This window comes from Chaetomium tenue (assembly GCF_020726465.1).
Source record: "Chaetomium tenue strain MPI-SDFR-AT-0079 chromosome Unknown F5144scaffold_8, whole genome shotgun sequence".
NCBI classification, from domain to species: Eukaryota; Fungi; Ascomycota; class Sordariomycetes; order Sordariales; family Chaetomiaceae; genus Chaetomium; species Chaetomium tenue.
The window spans coordinates 419,918-435,552 of NW_027117336.1; the positions used below are offsets into that span (position 1 = coordinate 419,918).

General features: G+C 56.9%; 7 protein-coding genes across 7 annotated transcripts; 4 read left to right on the forward strand and 3 right to left on the reverse strand.

Annotated features, from left to right (window-relative positions):
* The first annotated feature begins 53 nt into the window (after positions 1–53).
* Positions 54–1,034, forward strand: F5144DRAFT_401530 (uncharacterized protein). The gene has a single exon (XM_066784836.1). The coding sequence runs from the start codon at positions 211–213 to the stop codon at positions 856–858; it is 648 nt and encodes a 215-aa protein (XP_066638305.1). The 5' UTR covers positions 54–210; the 3' UTR covers positions 859–1,034.
* F5144DRAFT_401483 (AAA family ATPase-like protein) lies at positions 949–2,830 on the reverse strand. Its single transcript, XM_066784835.1, has 4 exons — positions 2,509–2,830; positions 1,657–2,424; positions 1,250–1,581; positions 949–1,171 (listed from the first exon to the last, which is right to left on the reverse strand). The coding sequence occupies exons 1-4, from the start codon at positions 2,650–2,652 to the stop codon at positions 1,039–1,041; spliced, it is 1,377 nt and encodes a 458-aa protein (XP_066638306.1). The 5' UTR covers positions 2,653–2,830; the 3' UTR covers positions 949–1,038.
* Positions 2,831–3,231: 401 nt separating this feature from the next.
* F5144DRAFT_596712 (uncharacterized protein) lies at positions 3,232–4,755 on the reverse strand (the record flags this gene model as incomplete). Its single annotated transcript, XM_066790824.1, has 3 exons — positions 3,232–3,276; positions 3,311–4,123; positions 4,237–4,755. 3 exons carry the CDS (start codon positions 4,753–4,755, stop codon positions 3,232–3,234), a joined length of 1,377 nt encoding a protein of 458 aa, XP_066638307.1.
* A 905-nt stretch (positions 4,756–5,660) lies between these two features.
* On the forward strand, positions 5,661–7,027 carry F5144DRAFT_401471 (uncharacterized protein). Its single transcript, XM_066784834.1, has one exon. It carries the CDS (start codon positions 5,863–5,865, stop codon positions 6,820–6,822), a length of 960 nt encoding a protein of 319 aa, XP_066638308.1. The 5' UTR covers positions 5,661–5,862; the 3' UTR covers positions 6,823–7,027.
* Positions 6,940–7,908, reverse strand: F5144DRAFT_521157 (transcription initiation factor IID, 18kD subunit-domain-containing protein). The gene is made up of 2 exons (XM_066786712.1): positions 7,729–7,908; positions 6,940–7,669 (listed from the first exon to the last, which is right to left on the reverse strand). The coding sequence occupies exons 1-2, from the start codon at positions 7,787–7,789 to the stop codon at positions 7,233–7,235; spliced, it is 498 nt and encodes a 165-aa protein (XP_066638309.1). The 5' UTR covers positions 7,790–7,908; the 3' UTR covers positions 6,940–7,232.
* Positions 7,909–8,239: 331 nt separating this feature from the next.
* On the forward strand, positions 8,240–8,679 carry F5144DRAFT_499998 (transmembrane protein 167 precursor; the record flags this gene model as incomplete). The annotated part of the gene is made up of 3 exons (XM_066786355.1): positions 8,240–8,292; positions 8,385–8,441; positions 8,535–8,679. Coding segments are annotated over 3 exons (255 nt in total), but the record flags the coding sequence as incomplete, so codon positions are not given.
* A 3,474-nt stretch (positions 8,680–12,153) lies between these two features.
* F5144DRAFT_401707 (uncharacterized protein) lies at positions 12,154–13,375 on the forward strand. The gene has a single exon (XM_066784837.1). It carries the CDS (start codon positions 12,369–12,371, stop codon positions 13,110–13,112), a length of 744 nt encoding a protein of 247 aa, XP_066638311.1. The 5' UTR covers positions 12,154–12,368; the 3' UTR covers positions 13,113–13,375.
* Positions 13,376–15,635: the final 2,260 nt, after the last annotated feature.

A 15,635-nucleotide genomic window follows, 5' to 3' on the forward strand; every position in this document is an offset into this window, starting at 1 on the left:
ATGATAAGAAACCCAAGCGATCTGTATTCTCTCTGCCGATACGGACAGTGAAGAGAAAGGAAGGGGCGGACTTGGAAGAAGGAAGGAGGCAAAAAGTGATCTGTTTCGACTGTCCCCCAATAAATAATAATAAATCAGAAAGTGGCTGCCGGGGCGGATTGTCTCCTTTGTGAGCTATCTCCTCATCACACTTCAGCGAGCGGCCGCACAATGATCCCGGCCAACAACAACCTGAATGACCTTATCCCATTGGCAACCACACTGGCCACCATCACTATCTATTATGACAGGCACGCGGCAGACGGGACCCAGCTTCTGATGGAAGCAACGGAGTGGATGGCCCTCCAGATGTCTCGGGAATGCGCCGCTGGGCAGTGGAGTGCCCGGCCCATGGTTCTTTGTCCCCAGCGTTTGCAGAATTTCCGTTCGCAGTTTTCCCGCACCTTGGGCGCAAAGGCACTCACTCCTCACTCAATCGCCAGACCAGCCCCTCTCCCCCTGGTTCATTCAGCCAACGGGACAATGCCAAAGGAATTCCCCCCCAAAGAATGCCGCCCTCCTTCTGTCTGGAATGCGTCTGGAATGCGCAGCACTGAACAAAGACCATGTCTGCCGAATTGGGCCAAGCCACTGCCTATTTGCTTGCTTCCACTTGTTCATTTCCATTCAGGTGTCCTGCACCGGCCGTCCGAAGGGCGAGGTATGCGGGCGAACAAGCCGTTGGGTGTTGTTGGTGTGTGTGTGGTTATGGGTGGGAAATATCAACGGGTTTTTCTCAAAAGGGCAACAAGCTCACGCAAGCAACCGTCGGCCAGCCAGATCCCGCGGGGAAGAAAAATAACAGGGTTGCCAACATGAAACAAAAAAACCAGCATACCGCGCCAACTCCGATCTGCAACGCAGTTTTTCCCAAACCTGCCTGCCTGCCCGTGTCCTCATTCTATCATACATAGCGAAAATCAGATATGTGACTAGTTGCGCCCTTGACCCCTGTCAACCCCTTCCCCCCCCCCCATGTCTAAGCGACGACCAATGCAATTATGAGATGAAGCCGGCGCCAGATTCGCTAGCCAGCACGTTGGCGCTGCGTCGGGCGTCCAGGAAGAGGTCCTCACACTCCGCAACATCCGGCACGTCGATCTGGGCGCGGCCATTGACGCGGGCGAGGATGCTGCCGACTGGTTAGCGCACCTGTTCCCCCTCACATCACTCTCCACACACACACGGCGGGCACCCGAGACAAACGTACCTCGCAGGGGTCAGCAACTGGAGGCAGTAGCGAAGGCTGATGCGCACTCCGTGCTCCGCAATCTTATCGATGGCGGCATCCGTGATCTGGACTCCCTCGGTGGTCGCCCGGATGCGCACGATTCGCTTAATCTCCTCGGGCTCGTACGGGTGGGTGGGGATGATCAGGAGACGGGTCAGGAAATCGGGGGGCACGCCGTGCGCCGCTACGAGGTCGTCAGCGCCGCGGATGGCGCACATGCCCCGGTTGGAGGCGAGGACGACGATAGGCGAGATGGGGGACTCTAGGGCCTTATTCAGGTAGGTGAAGCACTCGACATCCAGCATGTGTGCCTAACGAGGCGGAGGGGTAGTCAGGTCAGCTCCACAGTTCCCCCGCCACAATCACATTTCCTGAGTGACACGTACCTCGTCAATAAAGAGCACGCCGGGCACGAGCTCGGCCACACCCTGGTTGATGTATTTGCTGACCACCTTGTTGATCTCGCCCCGCAGCTTATCGGTGATCTCGGTCATCTTGGGCTTCATCAGCTGGCCCATCATGGACATGATGTCCTGGCCACCCTGGGGACGGGCGTTGGCCACGTCGAGATCATGCAGCGACACATCCTGGACAATTTCTTTCTTCTTATGAACCTCGCCCTTAGGAATCGGCACGTACTCTTCGGCCTCAAGATCGAACTCGGTAGCGTAGGCATCCGACCTGCCAACGCGTTTGCAGGCGCCCGTGTTTGTCTCAATGTAAATGACATCGCCGACCTGGACGCGCTCCTTCTGAATAGCCTCGTATATGCTGGGGTCGAGGCGCAGCTTCTTCTGGCCGCGTGCGCTCTTGAGCCCAACGAGTAACGTGCTAATCGTCTTGCCGTAGCCGCCGAGCGGGTTCTCGGCCTCCTCCGGGGTCAGCTCGGTGACCTCGCCCTCGTAGACGTCCTTGGTCTCGCGGACCTTGAGCCCGATGGCGCGGCGGAAGTTCTCCATGAGCATCTCGGTCTTCTTGACTTCGGTCGAGTAGACTTCGCTGCCGGTGATGGGGCAGAACGGGATTTTGGTGCCCAGCTCCTGGCTGATGGCGAGCGCCAATGCCGTCTTGCCCGTGCCGGGGCCGCCCGCTAGCAGCACGCCGCGGCCGGCCATCTTGTGTGCTTTAATGAGATCAACTACGACACCGCAGGCCTACAGTAAACAAAAGGAAACCCAGGTCAGCCATGATTTGCACATTGCATTGTATCATCTACCAGGTAGCAGTGCAGTGCATACCTCACGGGCACTCGACTGGCCGACAAAGCCGGCAGCCTGTTTCTCAGCAATGCCATGGGAATTGAGGCCGAGTCCCTTGATATGTGTGTGCGCCGCAGTGCGGTTGTCGCGAGTGTTGCCGCGCACCTCGCTGATCTGAACCATGGTGGGCTGCGACACTGTATGGTTCCGTTCGGTTCGGGTTTGTTTTAGGAGTGGGTTGATGCAAGATGGTGGGATTCGAGTTGGTGTCGGTGTTGCAAAAGAGAACGAACGACAGGGCTGGTAATCAGTACTGTGCTGGTGCTGGGCGACAGTGGGACGCGAGCTCTGACAGAAGCTTGCCCGCCCCAACTAAATTTCCAAGCAGCTAAGGTAGACGCGAAGCCCATGTGCAGTGGTCTGTGCGTTTTGGTGGGCACCGCTCACCTTGGACCTCTCGATGTTTACCTAGGTGTAGGACGGAGCAAGGCGTAATTGAATAAAAGAATTGTTGTTTCTAGGTAGGTCTTGCGCAGAATATGGTGAGCCTGGAGGATGTCTCGAGATACGATAGTGTATCCACGTCCAGGTTTCCCCGTGGTATTTTGCTCGTTACTCTACCCACTTACTTTCAGCTGTACATGCAAGTGTCAGTACTTTATCTTGTGTGTGTGTACATCAGCGTTCTAGCTGCTCTAACCGCTCTGTAACGTATACCAAGATAAGAATAGTATGGAAGGTACCCAAGAATGTGCACTCCCATCACCTCCCCGCCACAGCCGCCCTCTCTTCCAACTCGTCCCCTTCCTCATGCCCCCCCACCCCTATCCAGCATCGGCACCCCTTCCACATCCCCCTCCTTCCTCCCCTCCCCCTCCCCCTTCTTCTTCCCCAGCGCCGCCCACAGCGCACTCCCCACAATCAACCCACACCCCAACAAGCTCACCACCCCCATCTCATGCCCAAACACCCACTTATCAAACCCCGCCGCAAACAACATATGCGTATACACCATCGCCGTCGCGCGATTAGACTTCTCCCCGCCAATCCCCGCCGTCATCATGAACTGCATCACAAACCCGCACACGCCCAGCGACAGCAGCAGGAACCACTCGTACGCCGTCGGCGGCAGCAGGCCGCGGAAGCTGATGACGGGCGGCGCCGCCTGCCCGATGCCCAGCAGGGGGCAGAGCGCGAGCGCGGCCGTGCTGACCAGCGTGCTCCATACTGAGAAGTAGGTCACGGTGATGAGGGCGTGCGCGCGCGTGCCGATGTACCGGATCGTCGTGTAAGCGCCGGCCGCGCCCAGGACGCCGAGGAGGGCGACGAGGATGGCGACGAGGCGTTGTGCTGGGGTGGCGTCTTCGCCTGCGGCGGGGGGTGAGGCTGTTGTTGTTGTTGTGTTGGTTGGGGTTGCGGGATGGGTCTCGGGGTTGGTGGGGCCGGCGGCAGTGTTGAAGAGGGAGGTTGGTCTCGCGATGAGGACAACACCGGCTAGAGCGATGAGAGAGGCCAGTTGTTCTTTGCGGGTGAAGGGGTCTTTCATGAGGACGTGGCATATGTATCCCGCAAGCATCGGCGCGAGGAAGGTGATCACCGTCGCTTCGGCTAGCGGGAGGTACATCATGGAGAACCACATTCCGTATATACCAAACTACGCAAGTTAGCGAGTTGATACACTCTTTTGGGATACAGCGCAAGCGCTTCTACAAAACCCGGTTCCCAAGATGTCCGGGTGCCAGCATAAAGAATGACTGCGGTACTTACGAATCCAGAGACGCCTCGAATGATCAACACCGTTCTGATCCCCTTTGCGCCGAGGGGGAAATCAGGCACCTGCATCCACCACATGTACAAACAAGACAGGACCGTCGTTATGCTCATACGAGCAAAGAGAATTTGAAACGGGTGCATTTCCGATTCTAGCTCCAGAAGCCTCGCTGACAAATTCATCAAAGCTCCAAAGAGCTGCGCAACAGCTACCAGAACCACACCTCGGTTCCTGCCCCAGAAGCGACTCAGCGTCTCTGATATTGTTGCCCTCCGCTGTGGGTGATGAACATAAGGGGTTGGTGAAATCCCTCTCGACTGGCTTGGCGAGCGTCGGCCATACTCGGAAACGGGGCTGGCGGAGAGTGACCGAAAGGCACTCGGGCTGAAGAAAGGTGATGGTGGTTTATTGTTCCATTCCTCCACAGAAGGGTGGCCATCAACGTCCGCATCATGGCCATCTCCAAGTCTCGTCTTCCCCTGTGAAGCCTGCCGTGGGTCCAAGAAACCGGCCATGGCTTTCGATGACCCCAACAGATGGGGGTTTCGTGAAAGGGAGGGGAGCTGCTCCTGTAAGATAAGAAGTAAACGGTTCTCTACACGGATTTCCGGTGGCTCGGCCAGTGAGGAGGCATGTTTCCAAGAAAAAAGAGTATGATGTGATGACAACTCCAGAACGCCCCAAAAGTGGAGAGAAGGGGATTCTAGGGAAAGCAAGGCGTGCGTGTTATTCCCGAGAGCGTGCTTCGAGCATGCTGCATTAAGACCAACACCGAGGACGAAAGGGCAGTTTTGGGGCCAGTAAGAAGCCTTCTCGATGCATCCTTTTCCGTCACCGGGCCTTGGCCCCGGACATCGGGGCTAGAACGTCGGATAGAGCCCTCGTCGGAGGGCAGACAGCCCGGTTTCGCTGCAACCTCACGCACACCTTCCGCATTTGCCCCTCACAGCCCGGCCCCATTCATCGCGAACCTGTGGGTAACAGTTGGAGACGGGTGAATAGCGGGCGAGATGGTGAAGCGATCTTCTCCATGCATTAGTAACAATGCCGATGAACCGAGATGGTGGGGTAAGGCTGTGTGCGATCTGGAGGAGTGGTGTAAATGCAGGCAGCGAATATCGTGTGCTCCATGCAATCCCCTACTCCTCTGAGAAAGCTGTAAATGGGTCTGCTCTATTAGTCTGTCTTTGCTAATGTGCTGAGGGTAAGTAGTAAGGCGGGGAGGAAAGGCCGCTGGAGGTTGACGGGCAAGGCAACCTAGGAGTTAATGCAGCAGCCGGAACTTGCATCAGGAACTGAACTCGGACTTGACGGGAGCGATAACATTTATTGTCTAAGTATCAAAACCTATTGACGGATTGAACTTGAAAATATGGAAAGTATTGAAGTTGGAGACTGGAGGCACATCTGAGACCATCCTGCGGCTGAAGACTTGGCAACGGTTTCCTTCTCTTTCGTTCGTCTCACTCGCAGTAGTTTCCTTGTGGCTGTTTCACAGCTTGGACCTGCCTCCCTCTCTGGACATCAACTCCTGCCTAATAATAATAATAACACAAAGAGTACCCTGAGTCGGGACGTGCATTGCAAGCACTACACACAGCGTTGCGCCTACCTACAGTGCCATGTCCGGCAAACGTCCAGCATCCGCCAGTGATGCGACCGAGGGGCCACGCCAGTTTAAACAGACCAAGTTGAACTTCTTTACTTCTGCTCCAAAAAAGCAACCACAAAAACCAAAAGTACCATTACAGGAAGAAGAGATGGCAGACCAACAACAAGAGCAGCCAGCAGACCAAGACGGACCATCCAGAACCACAGTTCAACCCCCCAACACCACCACCACACTAGACTCACCCCTGGAATCATCACCATCAGCATCACCAGCATCACCAGCCCCCACCCCAACGACCACACACCCCACCAACCCAATAAGAACAACCACAACAACAACCGCAACCCCAGCCATACCAACAATGTCCCCCGCCCGCCTCCGCATCACCGACCGCACCGGCGACCTCTTCACCGCCCCCACCAACACCCTGCTCATCCACGCCTGCAACACCATCGGCTCCTGGGGCGGCGGCATCGCCCTGGCCTTCCGCAACCTCTACCCGGCCGAGTTCCGCGTCTACCGAGCCCACTGCGCGCGCTCGACGCCCAACCAGCTCGTGGGCACGGCGTTGCTGATTGCGCCGCAGCGGGCGTTGGGTAGTGGTGGTGGTGGTGGTGGTGGTAGTGGTAGTGGTAGTGGTAGTGGAGGGGGTGCTGGTGGGGGTGGGGGGCATTATATTGGGTGTTTGTTTACGAGTCGGCGGTTTGGTGCGGCGCGGGATCCGCCTGACAGCATTCTGAGGGCGACGGTGCCGGCGATGCGCCATCTGATGAGGTTAGTGGTGGAGGAGGAGGCGAGGACGGGGGTGAGGATTGGGGAGGTCAGGATGTGTAGGATTAATGCGGGGTTGTTTGCTGTTCCGTGGGAGAGTAGTAAACAGGCGCTGGAAGCGATGGAGTTGGGGGAGGGGGAGGTGCCGGGGTGTGCTGAAGGGGGTGTTGTGGACGTTGTTGCGTGGGAGAGGGCGTAGGGTGCAAGGCGGTGACATGATTAATACCCGGATAGGCCCTAAGGATTCACGTATCACAAGGCATTATATGATTTGGACGGTTTGGACGGTTTGGACGGCAGAGTATGATGCAGGATAGTCATATGCTACCTGCTATTATTAGCAGTAATATTGTGTCTGCCGATGCAAAGCAAGGTCGCCTCAAACGCCGTTCGTGTGTTCATCTGCGATTTACCCAGCCCAGTGACCCCAACCCGACGCCATTGCTATGCATCCCAGAGTGTTCCTGAATCCCAAAAGAAAGAACGGAAGAAATCCCCAAAACTAAAACCGCTCCACGAGGCCGCGTCGGAGGATGGGGCGCCATTGTGTGCCATGATCCCAGGCCGTCATAAAGGACGGGTGTGGCGTTCACTTGGTTCCCATACACTTCACCGCGCTCCGCCCCCCAGTTCCAACTCCAATTCATCGTCCCCCTCCTCCAAGTCCTCCTCTCCAATTTGCATCTGCGACATAGCCTTGCGCCCCCTCTTCGACGGGCCGGCCCTGTCGCGGTCCTTCTCGGCAGCCTTCTCCTCCTTGTCGGTATCCTTCATCAGCTGGTCCTCGATGTTAAACCCCTTGCGCGCGGCCTCAATCTCCTTCTTTTTCTCAAACATCTCCTGGATCTTGCCCATATAATCCGGGTTGCGCCGCATAGCAAACTCGAAGTCCTCAAACTTGACCTTCTGCCGCCCCGCGTGCTGAGCTGCCCGTGTCGCCTCGAAACTCACTCCCTGGATGAATTCGGTCAGGATCTCGTCCAGCACTCGGACCGTCTCGTTGAGCGGCGCCCGCACGTCGCCGTGGCCGTAGAGCAGCTGCGCTACTGTGGGGGTGTTAGATTACACAGGCACACGAAAACGAGGGAGGAAGGGGGAGGCGTACGCTCGTTGTGGCCAAAGTTCATCTTGCCGACATTTTTGCCGGCGCGTGCACGAGGCTCCATATTGGTGAAGGTAACAGTCGGATTTAATTCGTGTGCTGTCTGATTGATGATGAAGATGGGTCGGGTTGAGTTTGAGTTGGAGAACCGGTGGTGGTGGTGCTGTGTAAACTACCGAGAAGGCTGAAAGGTGAGGCTGCAAGAACAGAGTCCCAGCCCAGCTGTGCTTCTTTCTCCACAAAAAAGAGCCGGGCCCACACTAAGCAGCCCCACTGATCATTCTTGGCGGGCCATCGCGAGGTGGAAATGGAAGGTGTCAGGAACAACAGCCCTGATTCAAAGCTGTGAATCTAATACCGACGCCGGAAACGTTCACCAATCCCAACACCATCGTCAACTCGTGATGACAAGCAGCCCACCGATTGAATACACACAATGGTCAGGCCCCTCCTCCTTAAAACAAACGCCCCAGTCGCAAAGCGCACCCCAAGCTAACACCGCCTCGCGCTCCAGACGGCCCTCTTCAACTTCACGAGCCTCCTGCTCGTCATCCTCCTCCTCGTTTGGTACGATTCCCGACACAACATGGCCCCCCCAACCTCCCAATTCCCGACCCGCCAACATACAACAACAAGTCCCGCTAACCACCCGCCCACAGCACATGCACCTACCTCCACCAGCTCTTCCCCGCGATCCTCGACCGCAACAAGACAGGGTGAGTCCTCCTCTTTTATCTACTCGCCGCCGCCGAGGCGTTATGGGAGGCATACGTTATTGTTGCGCTGCGCGGTGCTAACAACCCCGGCAGCATCACAGGCATCTTCTGGAAGTGCGCGCGGATAGGCGAGCGGCTGAGCCCCTACATGAGCTTGTGCTGCGGGGTCATGGCGGTAAGTCACACACACACAAACGCCGCTCGCTGGACTGTTCTCTGGGTTGAGGGGGAGATGTAGGTTTGCTGACGAGGGTGGGCAGATCTCGATGTTCTTGGGCATGTAAGGTGGTCCCGGCGAGACGGGCTTTGATATCACGGCGCAATTACGATACGGGGCTATTACCGACGAGTGTTTGGCTGGCGCGGAGTTTGGGAGTCGATTACGGAGCCTTTTCTTTTTGGGGGGGTTGGAGGTCAAGGAGGCGTTGGGACAGTTTGTTGCCCGGGCGCGACGGTGGCATGCAAGCCATGGGTGCGGAGGGGATGTTTGCTCGGACGGCAACGACGGAAATGGGGTCTGGACCTTCGATTGCCACCTCAGTTTGCTTGCCTAGGTCTTGGTGCTCCGCCCACGACGGATTCGACGGATAAAGACAGCGGCGCCGGAACCAGCGCAAACACCGTACCGAACCGCCTCGACCCCGAGCCCGTCGACACCCAACTGCGTCGCACCGCCTTTCTCGACCAAGACTCGGCTTGTTGCTTGCTTATTTGCTTATCAATGTTACACGGCCTCATTCTTTCGCAATTACCAAGCACCCCGCCGGATTAGTGAAATCCCGAGTCGGACTTGGGATACGGCCATTATGCGTTGCGCAGAGTCTAGATGCCGTCGCCTCAAGATATGGGAAGAGGTGATATGGGCGAGGTTCAGCCCATGCACGAGGATGGCCGGGTAGGACAGGCCAGGCTTGCACACAGGCTGGAGAAGTATGTACATGTATATGCCGCGGGCCGAGGGTGGTGGTACGAGGACTGAGCGCGGGGCATATATTTTGGCCTAGAGCCATTTGCGAAAATGCGCCGGACCGTTGAGGGAGGGGGATGTTGAGAACTTAATATCTGCGCGGCGGGCAGCCTCTTCAACTTGGTTGCCTTGTCTCTGCTGCTGTGTTTACATGTGCTTGTATCAAGAAAGAGATGGATGGGGATGCAGTGTACTTGACAGGGACAGCAGCATGCAATTCCATCACCTCGACTATTTTACCTGTCAAATTTTGATAACATGCTGTTTTGGGAGTCTAAGCTCCATCGTGAGACGCGGACCATAGCGTCCCCCCATTGCTCGACATTCTTCCGATGCACACCAACAAGGCGTTAACGCAATGTGCTGATATGCTGCCGCTTCCCGGCCGGCCGGTCAGCCAGCACCATCGGCCGGGACACCGCAGTACAACTTGCACCACCTGCCCATCTACATAAATACCGTGCATTCTTGCATACCTCCTACATGCACACACATCTCCCCTCCGTCCGTTCGAGACCTCCCATCACATAATCATGACAGAGCACATCCTCGTTATACAAAACGGCCCGCCGCAGGGACCGCAGGCGAACTGCTACCACCACTATGGCCGCCACCACCCAGCAGCAGCACCGCCGGGCCGAAGTGGCATTTGTCCGACTGCCACCACTTCCACTTCCACCGACTGAGACAGAACAGAACGGGCCAGAACCGACAGACAGACACACTTCTCTCAGACACGGCCCTTCGAGAAAAGGGCCGGCGGTGGGAAGTGGCGCACTAGTTTCAAGCTAACTAAGCTATCCCGCATCCGCACCCACGTGCATCGGGAGCAGGGCAGGGTGGTCTCGCGGGGGGGGTAGGTAGGGAGAAAGGGAGGGGAGAGGAGGGGGGGAGGAGGAGGGGAGAGCGAAGAGAGGGAAAAGAGAGGGAGTGGAAGTGGAAGAGGGGGGGAGGGAGGGGGGACGACGGCAGCTCCTCATCTCAGGCAATTCACTCGCGCTCGCCCACTCAGTAGTTAGCTAGTTAGTTAATGAGTCACTACTGTGTGCACAGACAGGCAGGTGAAAAGGAAGGGAAGAGAATGCAACGCCGGCGGTGACAATGCGAATCTCTTTCTCTCTCTCGAGGGCGACTCTCTCCGAGCAAGTGGACTGCGTCCGGTTGGCCGGCTTGTCGATCCCGAGTCTTGGGGAGATTGGGCATTTGGCGGCGATCGACTGACCGACCGCCTCCCTCGCTTGGGGCGTGTGTGTGTGCAGCCCCGTTTTTGTCCCGTTAACTACCTTGGTTAACTAGGTTATGGGGGTGGATTTTGGGATCGTTCCGTCTCTTGGTTTGGTTTAGGTAGTCACTTCTTTGCTGGCACAGGGAGTGAGAGATGTGTGGTGTTGGTTGTGGGTTTGGGCAGCCAGAAGGGGGTCTTGCTTGAGTCTATTCGCATCTTGATTGGCTGGCAAATAGAGTAAACAAAGTGATGTGTGACTTTGTCCTGGCTTCCTGGCAGAGTTGCATGTTGCATGCAGCAGAGGGGCGGTTGGCGGGGCTCTGGCTGGAAACAGAGCCGCGGCCGCAGCCGCAGTACACACAGTATCGCGATATGAGGGAGAGCATTGGGTGCTTTTGGTATGTATTTCGCAAATCGCGACTGGTTGAGATGGAGCCCGCAGGATCGCTGGCTTGCCTCAGCCAGCGAAACATCATGTGCGTATGCGGCGCTCAGGAGTTGCAGCGGCTCGCAAGCTGTCAAAGAGTAAGCGAGAGGTGAGGCAACAGCCAAGCAACGACGTTCGCCTCACCGCTTAGCTGAGTCCGCTGGGCCTGACTTGCCTGACTCGCCTCGCTTGCCAACAGGCAGCTGATATGACGAGTCAATGACAAGCGTTGGCGCAACAACTCGGTCCGTGAACTTGTTCGAGAACCTTCCGAGCGCTATGTTTGGTTGGACACATATTATTGGGGTTGGGACAACATATGACAACACTTGCGGGGATTTACATGAAACAAGCACTGAGCGCGCTGCCTATGCTTTGACGCCGAGGAACAACCGCGCGACTGGCAGCGACGGGGTTAGGGCTCTCGGGGACGCCAGCCGCGATGTTACGCTGATACCTGGATTCATGCAGCGAGGATTTTGTTCTGGCGAGTTTCACCAAACACTGTGCCTCTGCCAGCCACTGCCGGTTAGGCCCCACTGAGAGGCAAAGACGCTGGTGTTTGAAGTCTGGACGAATAACCCATCAACTGAGGCCAAAATCAGATCTGACGCGGAGATCAGCAGTTTGTATTGGCGGGGGTGGCGAGGGGCGATCGGCCTGGGGAGTTCCGGCTCTGTTGGAGCTGGTTGGCACTGGTTGACCAACGGTGAGGTACGGCTTGACTCAGGGGCAACAACAAAGAATGCGCGATGGAGAAGCGCACCGTGCGGTGAGGGGGCGACAGACTTGCTTTACCATATGGCCATGCCGCGGTATCCATGGCTCTCACGCCCCGGAGCTGTGTTTCGAACCTCTCCTGGCACGGCTTCCGTAGTGTTGGTAAGTTCGAAGAATGTTCTGGTGGCAAAAAAGCAAGGCGAACGGCGGCAGCATTCTACCTCCGGCAACGATATCGAGCCTCCATGACTCGGAGGCCGTCGATTGTGTGCTTCGAGCTCTGGCATGTACCTGTACATCTGTGTATTGCTAGTACAAGTAAGTATGATGCTCCACCGAAGTTTTGGCTGCTGTATGATACGCACAAGCCCGACCAACGCCGTTAACTAGTAGAAACGGCCTCGGCCCGACGACTTTATTGTTCTGAGACGGCGCCTCTGGCGTGGTGGCACCAGAGCGTATTAAACACCTACGGCGATATGCCAGTGCTGCCGAACGCGGCGATGGCAACGGCAAGGGCGCTTGTGTCAGCTCCGGGTGGTCGGCAAGGAAGTGGATAAGAGAGTCGAAACCCCCGGTGAGTATGCAATGCACGCCGCGGTGTTGCTAACCGCCACCACCGCCGCTCCGCAATGCCCGAGTCCGTTTCCCTTTGGGCGAGCTGTGGCCGTGACAGAGCAGCGGCGACGTGGGCGAGTTAGCGATGCCGGGTTTCACCTGATTAATGTCGGAGGGGATTCAGAGGACCTCATGTGCGTCTTGCTGCTGCATGCCCCCTTCACCGCCCTGCTAGTGGTCATGCGGCCATGGTCAGTTAACACAGATGGGTTGCAGATGGTAGCACAAGAGGAGACATGCTTCCAATATGCCTTCATGCTTCCCCATGCTTCTGTTCCTCCATGCTTACCTACCTATTGTGGTGTCAAGAATCCTGTGTGCGAAGTACTTCGTACTCATCACATGAGGATAATCTTAACCTGCAGGTCTACCAACACCCGAGCTAGCCATGTCTGTTTTCCAGGGCATCGCGTGCCCTTTTCTCGGGGAGCGTCCCGAGCCCCTGGCGGCCCCGACGGGCCCCGGCAGGCTCGGGATGGTGAATGGTTGGATGGTGAGATGGTGCAATCGCTAAAATGGCCGCCAATCTCGCCAACCTTGGCGACCCGCGGGCCACATGGCCACGCTGGGATCTGGATCCGCCCGTCTGGAAATCATCCGGGTGTTTGGAGAAATAACGGCTTTTGCTGTTTCTGTTTGGATTGGTGCGTGATCGTGATGGGGTTCGTTTGTTTGAGGTGTTCCTGGTCGTCATGTCTCGACAGATTGCGATAGGTTTACGAGGTTGCAAAGGTTGGTTTGGGGAAATTTAGGGCGGAGGCGGGGCCTGGGAATTGTTCCCCGTTTGGGGCTTCAGGCGTGCGGCTGAGGCACTGGTGAAAAAGGACCTCCGCACCACCTCAGCACCACCCACCTGCAACCCGACCTTACGAAGTCACCGAGCTCGCCGATAGCAACTTGCCAGCCAAGCTAGAGCTGCACCATATTACCGGGAATCTTGCCGAGTAACGCACGACAACTGGCGACATTGGGACCACTAGCTAGCGTCGTGGGACCATCCAACTTCCATTCTCGCGTCGCCCATGCCGTCCCGACGGTCGCGTCAGTGATCTGCAACTAACTCGCCGACAGGAGCAACAAGAAACACACACACCCACCCCCGAACCTGGCTCGAGCCAAAAAGTTGTGCCTGGCGGCCGAGACATGGCCTCGGAACACAGGATCGTGGGGCGAGCGAGGCTTGCAGTGGCTGGAGTCAGCATGCGGGATGATTCCAGTGGGCCGGAACCCCTAAAAAAGGCTACTTGTAGTTAGCTCGGCAGTGTTGAGTCGAGCATCTGGACTGCTGGGCTGCTGGGCTGCTGGGGCTGTCAGCCTTTCTCTCTCGCCTCGACCCGTGTGATCCGTAATGGGAATTCCGCATTAATGAGACCCCCATTCCCCGACGGCCTGGTAATTGCGATGTTGCTTCTCGCTCGAGCAGTCGAGACTCGAATGGCGCGGGAGAGCACAGAGGTGCATGATTAGCCGCTCGCCCCTCTTGCAGCTCTTCATTCAGCGTGCATTGGATGCGAGCATCGGGCTTAGCAGGCTGGCAGGTCCAAGGCGTTGAAGCAGTCATCCAGAGGGTCCCTTCTCCACCGGGGTCCAGCAACTTGCCTGCAACCCTCGTCATGCTTCTTGCCATCCGCGGCCATCCCGACGACAACGTGGATACGAGCCGCGAGTCCCTCCAACCCCACCGACCGCCAAAATCCGGAGAGCCAAGGGAGAGGAGAGCCAGCCATGCCGAGTTGGGATGCTGGCACGATTTGATGTTCAAGAAATCGTCGATCGCATCCACGAAGATCAGGCGAGCGATTCCACCCCCTTCCTTGGCCAAGGACACCAGCGCGAGACCGGCTCGTGCTTTCGATAGTTAATGGACGGCGAGACTTTGTAGCCCGCTTTATTAGTTTTGCTGCTTTGTTCGTTACTTTCTTGCCGCGAACTCGGTCTTCTTCCCTCCCCCTCCACCCCCATCAAGGGAGTAGCTGCCCGTCGAGGATCGGATCGGCGCGGGCTCCAAAGGATGATCCAAAAGCTTTTGCCCGAGCCGCGGCGCTTTGGCACACACCCCAGGGCGAACCTTCTCTTCCGTTCCCATGGCGAGAGAGGAGGGATGACATGACATGAGCAGCCCGAGCGTGGCACTCGAACTCGCCGTCCAACTACAGCACAGGCTAATCCCGACCATCGCCATTCTCCGCCGAGTACAGAATAGAAACGTTTCAAAACGCTGACCAAAAGCTGCGTGTTGCCGCACCGCAACCTGCCGTATGCAACCCTGCCCATCAAAGCGTTTCCACCCAAGGGGCGAGGACGAGGGCAGGGCAATGAATCATGCCCCGACAGCGCATAGACAGGAGACCAAAGCACGGCCGACTCGACGAGAACAGCTCCAGGTTGCTTCATTCCATGGATGCCCAGCCTGCGGGCCAGCAATTACTGCGTCGCGATGGTGAGGTGTGTTGTGGTGAACAAAGGGTGTGCTGCTTTTTCTTTGGTGTTGCGTGTTTGCTCCCTCCACCTCGCTGACCGCCAGCCGCCTCAGCCAAACCCAAACTTGGCCACGGTGAACGGGTGGGCGAGTCCGCTTCCCGAGTAACCCGATGTTAAGGTGACATGCAACGATGCAGGAGGTACATATCTGTAATTCCTACACCCCCACGCCTCGCTGCCTGACTGCCATGCCAGATGATGGCAACCAAGCCCGAGATACTGTCGTGCAGTAGTCGGTACGAAGTAGGTAGTTAGGTGGTTAGCTTTGCTTTCCCTTCCTCTGTTTGTTGCTTCACCCGTCCAAATCCCCAGTTACTGTGTACTTGTAGAAACGTAGAAACGGCAGCCAAAAAAGCGAAGAGCGAAGAGAAGCGGCCGTGCTGCCGGTTGTGGTGGCATTTGAGCGGAGGCATCATAATTTACCACCCAATTCCCGGTACCGGTACAAAGGTAAGGTACCTTTTTACCCTTTTCTTTCGGTGTGCCCAGAACAGATACCTTGCATCTTGAGGCGAAGGCAGTGCCTGGCGTGAATTCCGTGCAAAAAGGGTTGGGTGGGGCCCAGTGACGGTACCACATTTTTTTATTTTGTTTTTTTACTTTTCAGATGCCCGAGGGTGTGGTCCTATCAATCCCGGCCTTTTTCTTGGCTTTTCATGGTGCGCTGGCACAACACTCTTCCTGCCCAAAAAGCAGTGCTGCCGCTTGAAGGGGACGCTGGTGCACACACCCACACCCTGCGCCGGCAACGGCTTG